Source organism: Pan troglodytes, chromosome X (assembly GCF_028858775.2).
Source record: "Pan troglodytes isolate AG18354 chromosome X, NHGRI_mPanTro3-v2.0_pri, whole genome shotgun sequence".
NCBI classification, from domain to species: Eukaryota; Metazoa; Chordata; class Mammalia; order Primates; family Hominidae; genus Pan; species Pan troglodytes.
The window spans coordinates 82,742,717-82,759,062 of NC_072421.2; the positions used below are offsets into that span (position 1 = coordinate 82,742,717).

The window sequence follows — 16,346 nt, forward strand, 5'->3', positions numbered from 1 at the left end:
GACAATTATACTTTCTAAACAAATACTGCTGTGATTTTACTGTGATCAAAAAGAAGGTGACAAAGTGTTTAATACCATTTTGACAATGTATTCATATTGATTTGCATAGGTTTATCTATATGTACAATGTGAATTATAAAACCCGCTAAGTTGTCTTATTGCAAAGGAAGGTGGCTAATTCAGCGGTTGGGGAATAATAATAATATGCACCCTTTATCGAGCACATACTGTGATGCAGAGAGCTAGAAGTATATTATGTTATTCAGCCCTTACCCACAAAGCAAAACAAAAACCTCTGCTGGATCGGTAATTATTCCCATTTTATGATGAAGAGACTGAGACTCAGGGAGCTAAAATAAGTTGCCCCAAATCATATAGCTTGTGAGTAGCAGAGTTCTGTTTATGGCCTAGATCTTCTTAACATCAAAGTCTAAGTTCTTTACATTGTCTATAGATTATCTAATTTAAAACTGGAAGTTAGTCTCTAATTTCAGCCTCCTCCTCTCACTTAATCTTCATAAAAACTGTCATTGAATAACAAACCTGATTTGAGTTTTACTATTTTCCTCTGTCCTCTCTCTTTTCTAATCAAGAGGAGCTATACAGTTTTTAGACTCTGAATAATCTACCAGTGACCATATTCTCACAAGAATATAATGTATGGTCATTTTTCCACATGCCTTTTAATTCCAGAGTATCTTTATGAAGATGAAACATACTACAGCTTAACAGTGGGACCAAAACCTTTCCAAGCTAATGTCTTTTCCTCACACATCTAGATTCTGGAACCCTTTATTTGCCTGTCTTGGGTGATGTGGTATATGAAAAGCATTCTATGGAGACAATGCAGAGGGAGAAAGAGATGCCAGTGCTACTTACTCATTCTTATCATAGATGTCTTGGTCAGTTTGAGCTGCTGTAAAAAATACCATAGACTGGGTGGCTTATAAACAACAGAAATTTATTTCTCACAGTTCTAGAGACTGAAATTCTGAGATCAGGGTGCCAACATGGTCAGGTTCTGGTGAAGACCCTCTTCTGGCTTGTAGACAGCCTACTTCTCATTGTATTCTCACATGGCAGAGAAGAGAGGGAAGCAGGCTCTCTCAAGATTCATAAGGGCACTACTGATCCCATTCACAAAGGCTGTACCCTCATCACTTCCTCTAATTCTAACCACTTCCCAAAGCTCTCCATCTCCTAATACCATCACAATGGGGGAGATAGGGTCTCAACATGTGAATTTTGGGGGCACACCAACACGCAGTACATAACAATATATCATTTGGCGTTTATTATACAGTATAACCTTGGGATTCACCATTTCCACGTTTCATATGTAGAATAAAACATTTTTTTTTTTTTGGCCATGAGAAACAGTAGTGATTGTGAGCACAGGTTATAGAATAAGACTTGAATCGAAATCCCAGATCCAGCATTTACTAGTTCTGTTACCTGGGGCAAGTTATCAAACACCTCAAGCCTCAGTCTCCTCATTCAACAAAAAGGGGACAATAATAGTTCTCACATGGTTGTGAGGATTAAGTGAGATATTGCATGTAAAGCACTAACTGTAATGCCAGGGACATACTAAGGGGTATCAGTGGATATGAAAATATATCATTATTATTATTTGCCTAGAGCAGTTAGCCATTTTGATGAGAAACAGATTTTCATTGAGCATACTTAAAGAGCAAGTCACTTACCTAGTGAGCCTAGCCATGGCTATAACTTATCACCATACAGAACAGGTAGGGTGTACTGTCCAACTATATGTTGTGGCTCTGAATATGAGTTTGGTTGTTCTCTACCATCTCATGTACATTAATGGAGAAAATTGCTATTTTGGGAATCACAAATTTAGAATTTGGTGTCATAGACCTCTTCAAGAATCTGATGAAAGCAGAATGAAATCTCTCACAGTCTTGCAAGATTAATGTCCCTCTAAAGCAGAAGTTGACAAACTATGGCCCGTATGCCAACTCTGACTATGTTTTTTTTTAGGTGATAAATTTGCTAAACTTATATATATATATATATTTTTAATTATACTTTAAGTTCTAGGGTACATGTGCACAACATGCAGGTTTGTTACATAGGTATACATGTGCCATTGTTGGTTTGCTGCACCCATTAACTCATCATTTACGTGAGGTATTTCTCCTAATGCTATCCCTCCTCCTGCCCCCCACCCCACAACAGGCCCCTGTGTATGATGTTCCCCACCCTGTGTCCAAGTGTTCTCATTGTTCAATTCCCACCTATGAGTGAGGATATACGGTGTTTGGTTTTCTGTCCTTTTGATAGTCTGCTCAGAATGATGGTTTCCAGCTTCATCCATGTCCCTGCAAAGGACATGAACTCATCCTTTTTTATGGCTGCATAGTATTCCATGGTGTATATGTGCCACATTTTCTTAATCCAGTCTATCATTGATGGACATTTGGGTTGGTTCCATGTTTTTGCTATTGTGAATAGTGCCACAATAAACATATGTGTACATGTGTGTTTATAGTAGCATGATTTATAATCCTTTGGGTATATACCCAGTAATGGGATGGCTGGGTCAAATGGTATTTCTAGCTCTAGATCCTTGAGGAATCGCCACACTCTCTTCCAGAATGGTTGAACTAATTTACACTCCCACCAACAGTGTAAAAGCATTCCTATTTCTCCACATCCTCTCCAGCATCTGTTTTTTCTTGACTTTTTAATGATCACCATTCTAACTGGTGTGAGATGGTATCTCATTGTGGTTTTGATTTGCAGTGATGATGAGCATTTTTTCATGTGTCTGTTGACTGCATAAATGTCTTCTTTTGAGAAGTGTCTGTTCATATCCTTTACCCACTTTTTGATGGGGTTGTTTTTTTCTTGTAAATTTGTTTAAGTTCTTTGTAGATTCTGGATATTAACCCTTTGTCAGATGGGTAGATTGCAAAAATTTTCTCCCATTCTGTAGGTTGGCTGTTCACTCTGATGGTAGTTTCTTTTGCTGTGAAGAAGCTCTTTAGTTTAATTAGATCCCATTTGTCAATTTTGGCTTTTGTTGCCATTGCTTTTGGTGTTTTAGTCATGAAGTCCTTTCCCATGACTGTGTCCTGAATGGTATTGCCTAAGTTTTCTTCTAGGGTTTTTATGGTTTTAAGTCTAACATTTAAGTCTTTAATCCATCTTGAATTAATTTTTGTATAAGGTGTAAAGAAGGGATCCAGTTTCAGCTTTCTACATATGGCTAGCCAGTTTTCCCAGAACCATTTATTAAAAAGGGAATCCTTTCCCCATTTCTTGTTTTTGTCAGGTTTGTCAAAGATCAGATGGTTGTAGATGTGTGGTGTTACTTCTGAGGTGTCTGTTCTGTTCCATTGGTCTATATCTCTGTTTTGGTACCAGTACCATGCTGTTTTGGTTAGTGTAGCCTTGTAGTATAGTTTGAAGTCAGGTAGTGTGATGCCTCCAGCTTCGTTCTTTTTGCTTAAGATTGTCTTGGCAATGCGGGCTCTTTTTTGGTTCCATATGAACTTTAAAGTAGTTTTTTTCCAATTCTGTGAAGAAAGTCATTGGTAGCTTGATGGGGATGGCATTGAATCTATAAATTACCTTGGGCAGTATGGCCATTTTCACGATATTGATTGTTCCTATCCATGATCATGGACTGTTCTTCCATTTATTTGTGTCCTCTTTTATTTTGTTGAGCAGTGGTTTATAGTTCTGTTGAAGAGGTCCTTCACATCCCTTGTAAGTTGGATTCCTAGGTATTTTATTCTCTTTGTAGCAATTGTGAATGGGAATTCACTCATGATTTGGCTCTCTGTTTGTCTGTTAATGGTGTATAAGAATGCTTGTAATTTTTGCACATTGATTTTGTATCCTGAGACTTTGCTGAAATTGCTTCTCAGCTTAAGGAGATTTTGGGCCGAGACGATGGGGTTTTCTAAATATACAATCATGTCATCTGCAAACAGGGACAATTTGACTTCCTCTTTTCCTAATTGAATACCCTTTATTTCTGTCTCTTGCCTGATTGCCCTGGCCAGAACTTCCAACACCATGTTCAATAGGAGTGGTGAGAGGGGGCACCCCTGTCTTGTGCCAGTTTTCAAAGGGAATGCTTCCAGTTTTTGCCCATTCAGTATGACACTGGCTGTGGGTTTGTCATAAATAGCTTTTATTAGATTTAGATATATTCCATCAATATCTAGTTTATTGAGAGTTTTTAACATGAAGGGCAGTTGAATTTTGTCGAAGGGTTTTCTGCATCTATTGAGATAATCATGTGGTTTTTGTTGTTGGTTCTGTTTATATGCTGGATTACATTTATTGATTTGCGTATGTTGAACCAGCCTTGCATCCCAGGGAGGAAGCCGACTTAATTGTGGCAGATAAGCTTTTTGATGTGCTTCTTGATTCGGTTTGCCAGTATTTTATTGAGGATTTTCACATCGATGTTCATCAGGAATATTGGTCTAAAATTCTCCTTTTTTGTTGTGTCTCTGCCAGGGTTTGGTATCAGGATGATGCTGGCCTCAGAAAATGAGTTAGTGAGAATTCCCTTTTTCTATTGATTGGAATAGTTTCAGAAGGAATGGTACCAGCTCCTCTTTGTGTATCTGGTAGATTTCGGCTGTGAAACTGTCTGGTCCTGGACTTTTTTTGGTTGGTAGGCTATTAATTATTGCCTCAATTTCAGAGCCTGTTATTGGTCTCTTCAGAGATTCAGCTTCTTCCTGGTTTAGTCTTGGGAGGGTGTATGTGTCCAGGAATTTATCCATTTCTTCTAGATTTTCTAGTTTATTTGCGTAGAGGTGTTCATAGTATTCTCTGATGGTAGTTTGTATTTCTGTGGGATTGGTGGTGATATCCCCTTTATCATTTTTTATTGCGTCTATTTGATTCTTCTCTCTTTTCTTCTTTATTAGTCTTGCTGGCAGTCTATCAATTTTTTTGATCTTTTCAAATAATCAGCTCCCGGATTCATTGATTTTTTGAAGGGTTTTTTGTGTCTCTATCTTTTTCAGTTTTGCTCTGATCTTAGTTATTTCTTGCCTTCTGCTAGCTTTTGAATGTGTTTGCTCTTGCTTCTCTAGTTCTTTTAATTGTGATGTTAGGGTGTCAATTTTAGATCTTTCCTGCTTTCTCTTGTGGGCATTTAGTGCTATAAATTTCCTTCTACACACTGCTTTGAATGTGTCCCAGAGATTCTGGTATGTTGTGTCTTTGTTTTTGTTGGTTTCAAAGAACATCTTTATTTCTGCCTTCATTTCGTTATGTACCCAGTAGTCATTCAGGAGCAGGTTATTCAGTTTCCATGTAGTTGTGCGGTTTTGAGTGAGTTTCTTTTTTTTTTTTTTTTTTTATTATACTTTAAGTTTTAGGGTACATGTGCACATTGTGCAGGTTAGTTACATATGTATACGTGTGCCATGCTGGTGCGCTGCACCCACTAACTCGTCATCTAGCATTAGGTATATCTCCCAATGCTATCCCTCCCCCCTCCCCCCTCCCCACCACAGTCCCCAGAGTGTGATATTCCCCTTACTGTGTCCATGTGATCTCATTGTTCAATTCCCACCTATGAGTGAGAATATGCGGTGTTTGGTTTTTTGTTCTTGCGATAGTTGAGTGAGTTTCTTAATCCTGAGTTCTAATTTGATTGCACTGTGGTCTGAGAGACAGTTTGTTGTGATTTCTGTTCTTTTACATTTGCTGAGGAGTGCTTTACTTCCAACTCTGTGGTCAATTTTGGAATAAGTATAATGTGGTGCTGAGAAGAATGTATATTCTGTTGATTTGGGGTGGAGAGTTCTGTAGATGTCTATTAGATTTGCTTGGTGCAGAGCTGAGTTCAAGTCCTGGATATCCTTGTTAACCTTCTGTATCATTGATCTGTCTAATATTGACAGTGGGGTGTTAAAGTCTCCCATTATTATTGTGTGGGAGTCTAAAGTCTCTTTGTAGGTCATTAAGGACTTGCTTTATGAATCTGGGTGCTCCTGTATTGGGTGCATATATATTTAGGATAGTTAGCACTTCTTGTTGAATTGTTCCCTTTACCATTATGTAATGGCCTTCTTTGTCTCTTTTGATGTTTGTTGGTTAAAAGTCTGTTTTATTGGAGACTAGGATTGCAACCCCTGCTTTTTTTTGCTTTCCATCTGCTTGTTAGATCTTCCACCTTCCCTTTATTTTGAGCCTATGTGTGTCTCTGCATGTGAGATCAGTCTCCTGAATCCAGCACACTGATGGGTCTTGACTCTTTATCCAATTTGCCAGTCTGTGTCTTTTAATTGGGGCATTTAGCCCATTTACATTTAAGGTTAATATTGTTATGTGTGAATTTGATCCTGTCGTTATGATGTTAGCTGGTTATTTTGCCCATTAGTTGATGCAGTTTTTTCCTAGCATCGATGGTCTTTACAATTTGGCATGTTTTTGCAGTGGTACCGGTTGTTCCTTTCCATGTTTAGTGCTTCCTTCAGGAGCTCTTTTAAGACAGGCCTGATGTTGACAAAATCTCTCAGCATTTGCTTGTCTGTAAAGGATTTTATTTCTCCTTCACTTATAAAGCTTAGTTTGGCTGGATATGAAATTCTGGGTTGAAAATTCTTTTCTTTAAGAATGTTGAATATCGGCCCCCACTCTCTTCTGGCTTGTAGAGTTTCTGCTGAGAAATCCGCTGTTAGTCTGATAGGCTTCCCTTTGTGGGTAACCTGACCTTTCTCTCTGGCTGCCCTTAACATTTTTTCCTTCATTTCAACTTAGGTGAATCTGACAGTTATGTGTCTTGGGGTTGCTATTCTCGATTAGTATCTTTGTGGTGTTCTCTGTATTTCCTGAATTTGAATGTTGGCCTGCCTTGCTAGGTTGGGGAAGTTCTCCTGCATAATATCCTGCAGAGTGTTTTCCAACTTGGTTCCATTCTCCCCGTCACTTTCAGGTACACCAATCAGACGTAGATTTGGTCTTTTCTCATAGTCCCATATTTCTTGGAGGCTTTCTTCATTTCTTTTTACTCTTTTGTCTCTAAACTTCTCTTCTCACTTTATTTCATTAATTTTTCATTAATTCAATCACTGATACCCTTTCTTCACTTGATCGAATGAGCTGTTGAAGCTTGTGCATGAGTCATGTAGCTCTCGTGCCATGATTTTCAGCTCCATCAGGTCATTTAAGGTCTTCTCTACACTGTTCTAGTTAGCCATTCATCTAATCTGTTTTCAAGGTTTTTAACTTCCTTGCGGTGGGTTCGAACATTCTCCTTTAGCTTGGAGAAGTTTGTTATTACCGACCTTCTGAAGCCTACTTCTGTCAGTTCGTCAAAGTCATTCTCCATCCAGCTTTGTTCCATTGATGGCGAGGATCTGTGATCCTTTGGAGGAGAAGAGGTGCTCTGGTTTTTAGAATTTTCAGATTTTCTACTCTGGTTTCTCCCCATCTTTGTGGTTTTATCTACCTTTGGTCTTTGATGCTGGTGACCTAGAGATGGGGTTTTGGTGTGGATGTCGTTTTTGTTGATGTTGATGCTATTCCTTTCTGTTTGTTAGTTTTCCTTCTAACACTCAGGACCCTCAGCTGCAGGTATGTTGGAATTTGCTAAAGGTCCACTCCAGACCGTGTTTGCTTGGGTATACCGAGCGGAGGCTGCAGAACAGCAAATATTGCAGAACAGAAAATATTGCTGCCTGATCCTTCTTCTGGAAGCTTTGTCCCAGAGGGGCACCCGCATGTATGAGGTGTCCTGACTCACTATTTTTGTATATTCTGCAAGCTAACAGTGACGGTTGAAAAAAAATCAAAAGAATAGTATTTCATAGCAAGTGAAAATTACATGAAATTCAGATCTCAATGTCCAGAAATAATGTTTTATTAGAACGTACCCACACACATTGATCTATGTATTGTCTACGGCTGCTTTTAAACTACAGTGGCAGAGTCGAGCACTTGTGACAGAGACCATATGGTTCACAAAGTCAAAAATATTTATTACTGACCTTTTGCAGAAAAGTTTGCCAATTCCTCTTCTAGAGAGAGGGCATGTGCCACATATGCATGATTCATGTCCCCCTCATGGTAGTTGCCAGATTTTTTGTGGATTCGGAGACTAAATAGCCAAACTCAAAACCTCTTAAGGGCAAAATCGAATTTCCTACAGTTTTTTGGTGCTGTGGAGAGAGAAACTAGTCAGTCTGTCAGTCAGAAGCTTGGGAGTGCCATAGGTGAACTGGGAGGAACCAGAGGTTAACTGACTCTTACTAAAATTAGAACGCAGCCCAGACCCAGCTCAATGCCTGACTAGATTGAGATGATAAGTGTTTCACCCTTTGTAAAGAGAGTAAGGGCACCCCTGTCTGGTGCCCTTTATCTTCTGGAGCTTCTACCTTTCTTTTATACATAATGTCCAGTATACAAACAAACAAAATACTAGTTATGCAAAAAGGCAGGAAGATGTGACTGACAGTCAAAAGAAAAAATACATAAATATAACAATAACAGCAGACCCACAGATGACCTAAATATTGAAGTTAACTGAAAAGGACTTTACAATAACTATAATTAATATATTAAATAGAAAAAAAGATGGACAAAATGGATGAAAAGATGGAGAATGTCACAGGGACTTGGACTCTGTTAAAAAATTCTAGTGGATATTCTAGAAGTGAAAAATACAGTACCCGAAATTAAGAACTCATTGTATGGGTTTAACAGCAGACTATTTACCAGAAAGCACAGAATTAATGAATTCAAAGACAAGTCAATAAAAAATAGCCAAACTGAAGCACACAGAGGAAAAAGGAATGGAAAAGTTTGAGAAAGTACTTTATAGTGACTAGTGTCTTTAAGTATTTGAGTTGCTAAGAAGCTGAATGCTGAATGTCATCCTGATTTTATATACAAGAAACCAAAAGAAAATTTGTAACAATCCTAACTTCACTCATCAATTTATTAGTTATCTGTCCTTTTTTTTGTAACTAACTTGCTTAAAATATCAATGAGATAACACGTGAACTAAATTATCAGTTATGTGATATTATCAGATATCACATAAGGGCTATTTGAGACTATAATTCATTGCTGTCTTATAACTTTAAACATATTTCTTTCCTATTTGTAATAACACCAACTTTTTGAATAGTCTGCTAAAAAGCTTTAAGCAGAAAATGTTCTTATTAGAGAGCAAATGTATAAAATTGCAAAGGAATGCATCATGATGATTAGGGCATTCAGATTCAAGAAGAGTTTTATGACAGCTTATTCTTTGGGAGTGTAAGAGAGCCCTTAATCCATTCAAGAGATGAAGAAATTTCTAAGAAAGATATAATTCTTAGTTGCTTATAAGAGCATGAGATGAAGCTTTTTTTTTTTTTTTTGAGATGGAGTCTCGCTCTGTCACCCAGGCTGGAGTGCAGTGGTGCGATCTTGGCTCACTGTAACCTCTGCCTGCCGGGTTCAAGCGATTCTCCTGTCTCAGCCTCCCAAGTAACTAAGACTACAGGCACCTGCCACCACGCCCAGCTAATTTTTTGTATTTTTGGTAGAGACGGGCTTTCACTGTGTTAGCCAGGATGGTCTTGATCTCCTAACCTTGTGATCCTCCCACCTCGGCCTCCCAAAGTGCTGGGATTACATGCTTGAGCTACCACGCCTGGCCTTTGAGATGAAGCTTTTCAAAAAGATGAATCAAATGACAGGCTAAGTGGTTCTAAACCAGAGAGATCCATATCACAATTACTTGAGGGTTTTTTTTTTTTCTCAAAATCCATAGGTCCAGACTCTACCAAGAATTATAAATCTGAATCTCCAGAGGTGAGGCCTCTAAGCAGGTGGATTTTAGGAAGAGCTTTACAGGGGATTCTGATACATATTACTCTTGCTAATAATCTCTGTTTTAAGTTGTGAATAAATTAAAATCTTGAAGACTTTTAAGAAATTTTGAGGGGTGATCTAAAGGCAAACGATTCTTTCTAATTCAGGAAATTGGGGTAAGCTGAATCTTTCACCAAACTTTGAACAAGAATATAAATTAAGGAAGTATTTAGAAGTGCTAGAGAACTTAGTCAGTTGATGGACATTGTTAAGCAAATTTGACACACTGAGATTTACGTAAAATAATTATTTGTCACATGCCTACTATATAGTGTTTTCTGCTTGATAAAACTTGTTGCACACTTTTCACTTGTACTGAGCAATGGTTCCCACCAGATGGCAGTAGAGATACAGCAGAACCACCAGTGGATTCCTAACCATTTTTTGTGCTACAGCCTCTTCTCAGAATAATGTTTTCAAATGCAGAAAATAAAATACATAGTAATGTATGAACTTCCTTAAGTGTATTAAACAACAATATCTAACAATAGGTCTAATAACTTTTAATTTTTAAGTAGTGGCGAGTGTGAATATTTTGAGATAATCTGCAACTATAATGTAATAAGATATCTGTGATTTCTGTTGGTGACAAAGAAATCTAAGGTACTGCTGAAACTACTGTGTTTTGTTGCCTGTATACAGTATTGAAGACAATGTCCATTTAAGTCAGAGGTAAGTGAAAATAATGACACATTTTCCTCATCCAAGTTAATAGATCACATGAGTTCTATAACATACCCCCAGAGACACGAGGTTAAGAATTTATTCTATGGAGAGCTGCATTACCTGTACCATCATGAATACTAATTACTTATGAATCTGGTTGTTTTGTTAATATATGTGGTGATGAAGTTACACATAGGTGTGTCACACTGTAAAATATGTTTCAGAAAAGATAGGTATAAGATAAATCATTGTATTCCAATTTCTCTCCTTTGTTTTCATTATAAAACTGGAAATTAAATTCTTTTATGCAGAAAAGGTATGGTTCCCAAATGTAATAAAATTAATTTTAAAATGAATCCGATTTTGAACATATTTAAAATAAAAACAAATTTCTGAAAAAATGTTTGTAGTATTATGTCACAAAGTAAATATAAAATAGTTGTCTCTTGCCTACTTACCATGCACAAGGTATTATATGCATCAGTTTGTGTGCATTATCATGTTTAGTACTAAAACTAGTTGTATGAGATTTTTACTGCTATAAATATCATTTTAAAGAAGAGCCTGGGTTGTTATGTTGTGGTCAGACAAATGTGGATTCATTCCTGGCTCCACCACTTATCAGCTGAATGACTTTGGTCAAGTTAGTTAACCTCTCCAAATTAAAATTTTCTTATCTGTAAAATAAGGACAATGTAAAAATAGTATCTGCTTCATGGTGGGATTATGAGATAATGCATGAAAATAACTTAGCTACTTGCCGGGGACACAGGAAGCTTGTCAAGATCACCAGTGATCCACACATTGCCAAATCCAGGAGTCGATTCTCAATCTCCATCTTATGCAATCCATCAGTAACCTTTGACACAGGTTAAATTCCTTCCTCCTTCAATCTCTTCACTTGGCCTGTGGGATATCTCTTGCTCTTGGTTCTCTTACCTCATTCACTGGCTTTCCACCTTAGTCTTCTTTCCTACATTCTCCTAACCCTCTTAACATCTTCTAATCTTAACCCAAAAGACTCATTTGTACTCAGATGTTTAGTAAGCAATTCAAATTTAACACATCCAACACTTAATGATTCATTTGTTTTCCCCTAAACCTGCTTCTCCCACATTTTCCCCTATCTCAATAAATGTCACCTCCATTCTTCCAGTTTCTCAAGTTGAAGAGTCTCTCTCACAAGACATAGTCAGTCCATTTAGGAAATCTTGTCTATTCTACCTTCAACATTATCCAGAATCTGGTACCTTTTCACCACTTCTACTGCTACCATCCTAACTAAAGCCCTCAGCATGTCTTCTGGAGTATTGTAATTGCTTTCTAACTGGTCTCCCTGCTTCTATCCCTTGTTTCCCTATAGTTTCTTTTCCCCATAGCCAAGAGTGATCTTTTTAAAAACATAGCATCATTCACTCCTCTACTCAAAATTGTCCAGTAGCTTCTCATCTCACTTAAAGCCAAAATCTTTACCATGGCCCTATGTGACCTAGCTTTCCATTGTCTTTTTGATCACATCTCCTATCATCTCACTGCCTTGCCGCCACCCCTACATACACCACATTTGTCTACTGTGTTTCAACCATATTGGTTCCTCAGACATACCTCAGGTCCATTACACTTGTCGTCTGCTCATCCTGGAAGGCATTGCCTGCTGGTATCTATAGGGTGCACACCCTCACCTCCTTCAGTTCTCGGCTCATGTATCACCTTTCCAGAAGGCTTTCCCTGGCTGCCCTATTTAAAATTACAAATCACCTAAGCACTCCATATATCCTTCCTTGTTTCATTTTTTCACATAGCACTTAACCACCATCTGATATATATTTAATTAGTTTGTCTGTCTCACCTAACTCAAATGTTAGGTCTGTGTCACCAGAGATTTTTATCTGGTTTGTTCGCTGCTGTCTTCCCAGTATCAAAAATAAATTTGTTAAGTGACTAATTTTTCTTTTCATTTTAATACTTTATCAGGTGCAACACAGTTTATGCCTGACCCCAAGCTCATGGATCACGGGCAGTCCCACCCAGAAGATATAGATATGTACAGCACTAGAAGCTGAAGTAGACTGCATGCAGAGACTACACAGAAAACTACAAGATGTGTGACGTTGCAAATAATGATGAAAATAAATCATGTAATGGGTAACTGATACATAGAGTATTACCTAAACCAAGTTTCTCCCTTACATTTCCAAATGTGCCATTTGATAAATTACATAAGTGGTTAACACACAAACTGTGAATGCAGTGTAAACAATATTAAATGATTGATGAGGAGACTTAGGTAGAAGTATTAGCTTGCATTTGATGACCTTTAAGGGCACTTAAAAAAAAATGAAGACATGAATTCTAGTGAGATTAAAATCTAAAAATACATATATATATGTATGTATAAATACATACATATATATGTATAAATACATACATATTTATACATATATATAAATACATACATATTTATACATATATATTTATACATATAAACATATATTTCTGCTCTAGCTTTCCCAGATTAATGCTAGTTAAATTAGAATGGTGTATGGAAAGGTGTGTTTCCCTCTGTTTTTTTTTTTTTTTTTTTTTTCCATTTCCTAGAGCTGGAATAAAATATCCATGTTTTATGGGACTTGAGCTTGGCTTTGTCCCTTGGTTTTGTTAATGTTAATTCCTCTTAAATATCTAAAAACATCTCTACCTATTTGAGAGGGCCATATGCTACACAGGCTTCCTAATACTGCTTAGCAATCCTTCTACTGGTTCCTAAGTGGTTTACTATTGTGTTCCCTGGAAGAGGTATTACAAACGTTTTATTCTCCTCAAGCCTCTTAGAACTGTCAAAGTTGACTATGCCTCCTATTTCATAGAGAAAAAACTAAATTATTAGATATGACCATTCCCAAAACTTCTTCCCATCTACCTTCAAGACTTACCTCTTTTCAGCCATGCATCCCCCTTTTCTAAGACATGCTTCTCTTTGTGTTCTTGACCTCATTGCTTCCCATCTAAGACCATATTCCACCCTGTTTAATTTCTAGTCTTCGGTTTCTCTTTTTACTAGTTTCTTTCCTCCACCTCTACATAGCTGCAGGTCTTCTCTGTCTTAAATCAATAATAACAAAACAAGACAAAAACCTTTCCTTAACTCGGCCTCTTCCCTTGAACTATTTTTTCTCTCTCCTTCCTATAATTGTTATACTTCTTTAAAAAGTAATTGTTACTTTTTGACAAAAGTAAATATTGTCCCTTTTTTCCCTACTTTCAAGTCCTCTCTGTCTTGTGACATTCTGGCCTCCATACCTGCTTAATTTTTTTTGAGATGGCGTCTTGCTCTGTTGCCCAGGCTGGAGTGCAGTGGCACAAACACAGCTCACTGCAACCTCCACCTCCCAGGATCAAGCAATCCTCCCATCTCACCCTCCCAAGTAGCTGGGACTATAGGCACCCGCCACCATGCCTAATTTTTTGTATTTTTGGTAGTGACAGGGTTTCACCATGTTGTCCAGGCTGGTCTCGAACTCCTGAGCTCAAGCATCTGTCCGACTCAGCCTACCACAGTGTTGGGATTACAGGCGTGAGCCACCGCACCCAGCCCCTACTTGAATTTTTATGTCATTATTGACTCTTCACCACTCTCTCCTTGGGACTCACTTGTCCCTTTGCTCTCTATTTTTCCTGCTTTTGTTATTCTTCATTTTTCTTCTCTTGCTCTGAATCCCTTAAATGCTGAGGCTGCTCAAGTTTCATCCCTAGTCCTATTTTCTCATTCTATATGCACACTCATTTTTCATTTAACAGACTTCACTGGCTTCAGGCACCATTTGTTTTATTATTCATATTTTCAACCCCCATATCTCTCTAGTGCTGTAGACCTTTATTTCTACTTACTAGTTATATTCACCTAACATCCCATAGATATGCCAATGTCAATGTGCCTAAAACAAAATTGTCTCTACCTCCCGCTCCTTCAAATCTATTCTGTCTTCTCTAATCCTATAATTACTCTCCCTCAAGTCATCATCATCACTTTTCTGGGTTACTGTAATAGCCTTCAGGCTAATTTGCTCACTGTCAATCTTGCTGTCTCTCATTTCAGAATATGTTCTGCTTGCAGGTGACAGTAAACTAGTTAAACAAATATTTAATATTAGCTTAAGCAAAAAAAAAAAAAAAAAAAAAGGCCTATCCTATTTATAGCCTAGAATTAGGCAGTATAGGGTTGGGACAGTGGCTCATTGGTGCTATCAAGGACGTAGACTTTTTCTCTTTCCACTCTGTCCTCTACAGCATGCTGGTTTGTCACCTCATGGTCACAAGATATCTGCTGTACCTCCAGGGAGCAGATACACATTCAAAGTAGGAAATAGCAGATAAAAATGTACACAAGATACGTCTGACTCCCTTTTACCAGAAAAGTAAATGCTTTCTTAGAATCTCCTCAGAAGACCTCTGTGTATATCTCAACCAGTACTTGTCATATAGCCACACACTTAGCTCAAGGAAGATAGGGAATAGGGAAATCATGTTTCTTTTCCCCTGTGGTGAGGAAGGCAAGGGGTAAGGGGTTGGGAACAGGTGCTGAATTAAAGCTAACATACAGTATCTACTACCCTATTCTTCTAACCCATTTGTCTATTATGATATAGTTGTCTTGACAACTATAATGAATAGCTGTCTTTCTGAAATCTTTAGTGGCTCATCATTGCCTGCAGAATCAAAACTCCTTAGTCTGATATACAAGGCCCTTCATATCTGATTCCAGCTTACCTTCTAATCCTATCTTCCCTCTCCTTACCCACCCTACTGCTAATGTGTATTATATTGTCTTTATGACATACCATTTGTTTCTTGAACATGCTTTGCTCATTATTGCCTCTTTCTCCGCCTGTGCTAGTGTGTCCTCTTAGAATGTTCTTCCATCTTATCCTGCTCTACATTCTAACTTCTACCCATCCTACAAGTCCAATTCCAGTGTCGTGTTCCCTTTCTCAATCTTCCAGGGTAGAATTTAGATGTTCTGTCTTTTAGAGATAGGTATTGCAATGTTGCCCAGGCTGGTCTCAAACTCATGGCCTCAAGCGATCCTCCCACCTCAGCCAACCAGACATGAGTGACTGTGCTCAGCCTTTTTTAAAAAAATGAAGGTATTTGGTATGGCCGGGTATGGTGGCTCACACCTATAATCCCAGCACTTTGGGAGGCCAAGGTGGGTGAATCACCTGAGGTCAGGAGTTTGAGACCAGCCTGACCAACATAGTGAAACCCTGTCTCTACTAAAAACACACAAAAAGTACAAAATTAGCTAGGCATGGTGGCTCATGCCTGTAATTCCAGCTACTTGGGAGGCTGAGGCAGGAGAATCACTTGAATCCGGGAGGTGGAGGCTGCAGTGAGCCGAGATCATGCCATTGCACTTCAGCCTGGGCACAAGAACAAAACTCAGTCTCAAAAAATAAATAATAAAAAAATAAAGGTATATAATATGTCTTAGATTTGATGAAATATGAGTGTGTTTGAGATCTGATCCAAGGTTTTAAAAAATTCATTTCAAATCCTGGAGATAAATTCTGAGGAGCTTACTTATGAAAAACTAGCAAGTGATAGCTGGTATTTACAGATATGGTACTTTACACAATTTATGTAATTAATATTTTCTCACAGACAAGGTTCCTTGTGGATATCACTGAATAATTTTTGTGTAGTTTCTATGCCCATGAAGTGCCTGGTAGGTAGTAGGAACTCACACGTTCTGCTATGCTGGTTGCAGCACAGGACACAAAAGTTAGAATTATTTCAAAGGACTTATACTCTACTAG

The 16,346-nt window shown here is 38.0% G+C and overlaps 1 protein-coding gene across 5 annotated transcripts in view; it reads left to right on the top strand.

Moving 5' to 3' along the window:
• The window catches only part of APOOL (apolipoprotein O like), an 83,885-nt gene extending 71,202 nt beyond the window's left edge, over window positions 1–12,683 (top strand). For all 5 annotated transcript variants that reach the window (XM_009439299.5, XM_016947490.4, XM_063804217.1 and 2 more), the window contains one exon: window positions 12,505–12,683. In XM_009439299.5, the coding sequence (XP_009437574.2) occupies window positions 12,505–12,593 (89 nt within the window). In that variant the 3' untranslated portion in view covers window positions 12,594–12,683. The remainder of the gene's footprint in view (window positions 1–12,504) is intronic.
• Window positions 12,684–16,346: the final 3,663 nt, after the last annotated feature.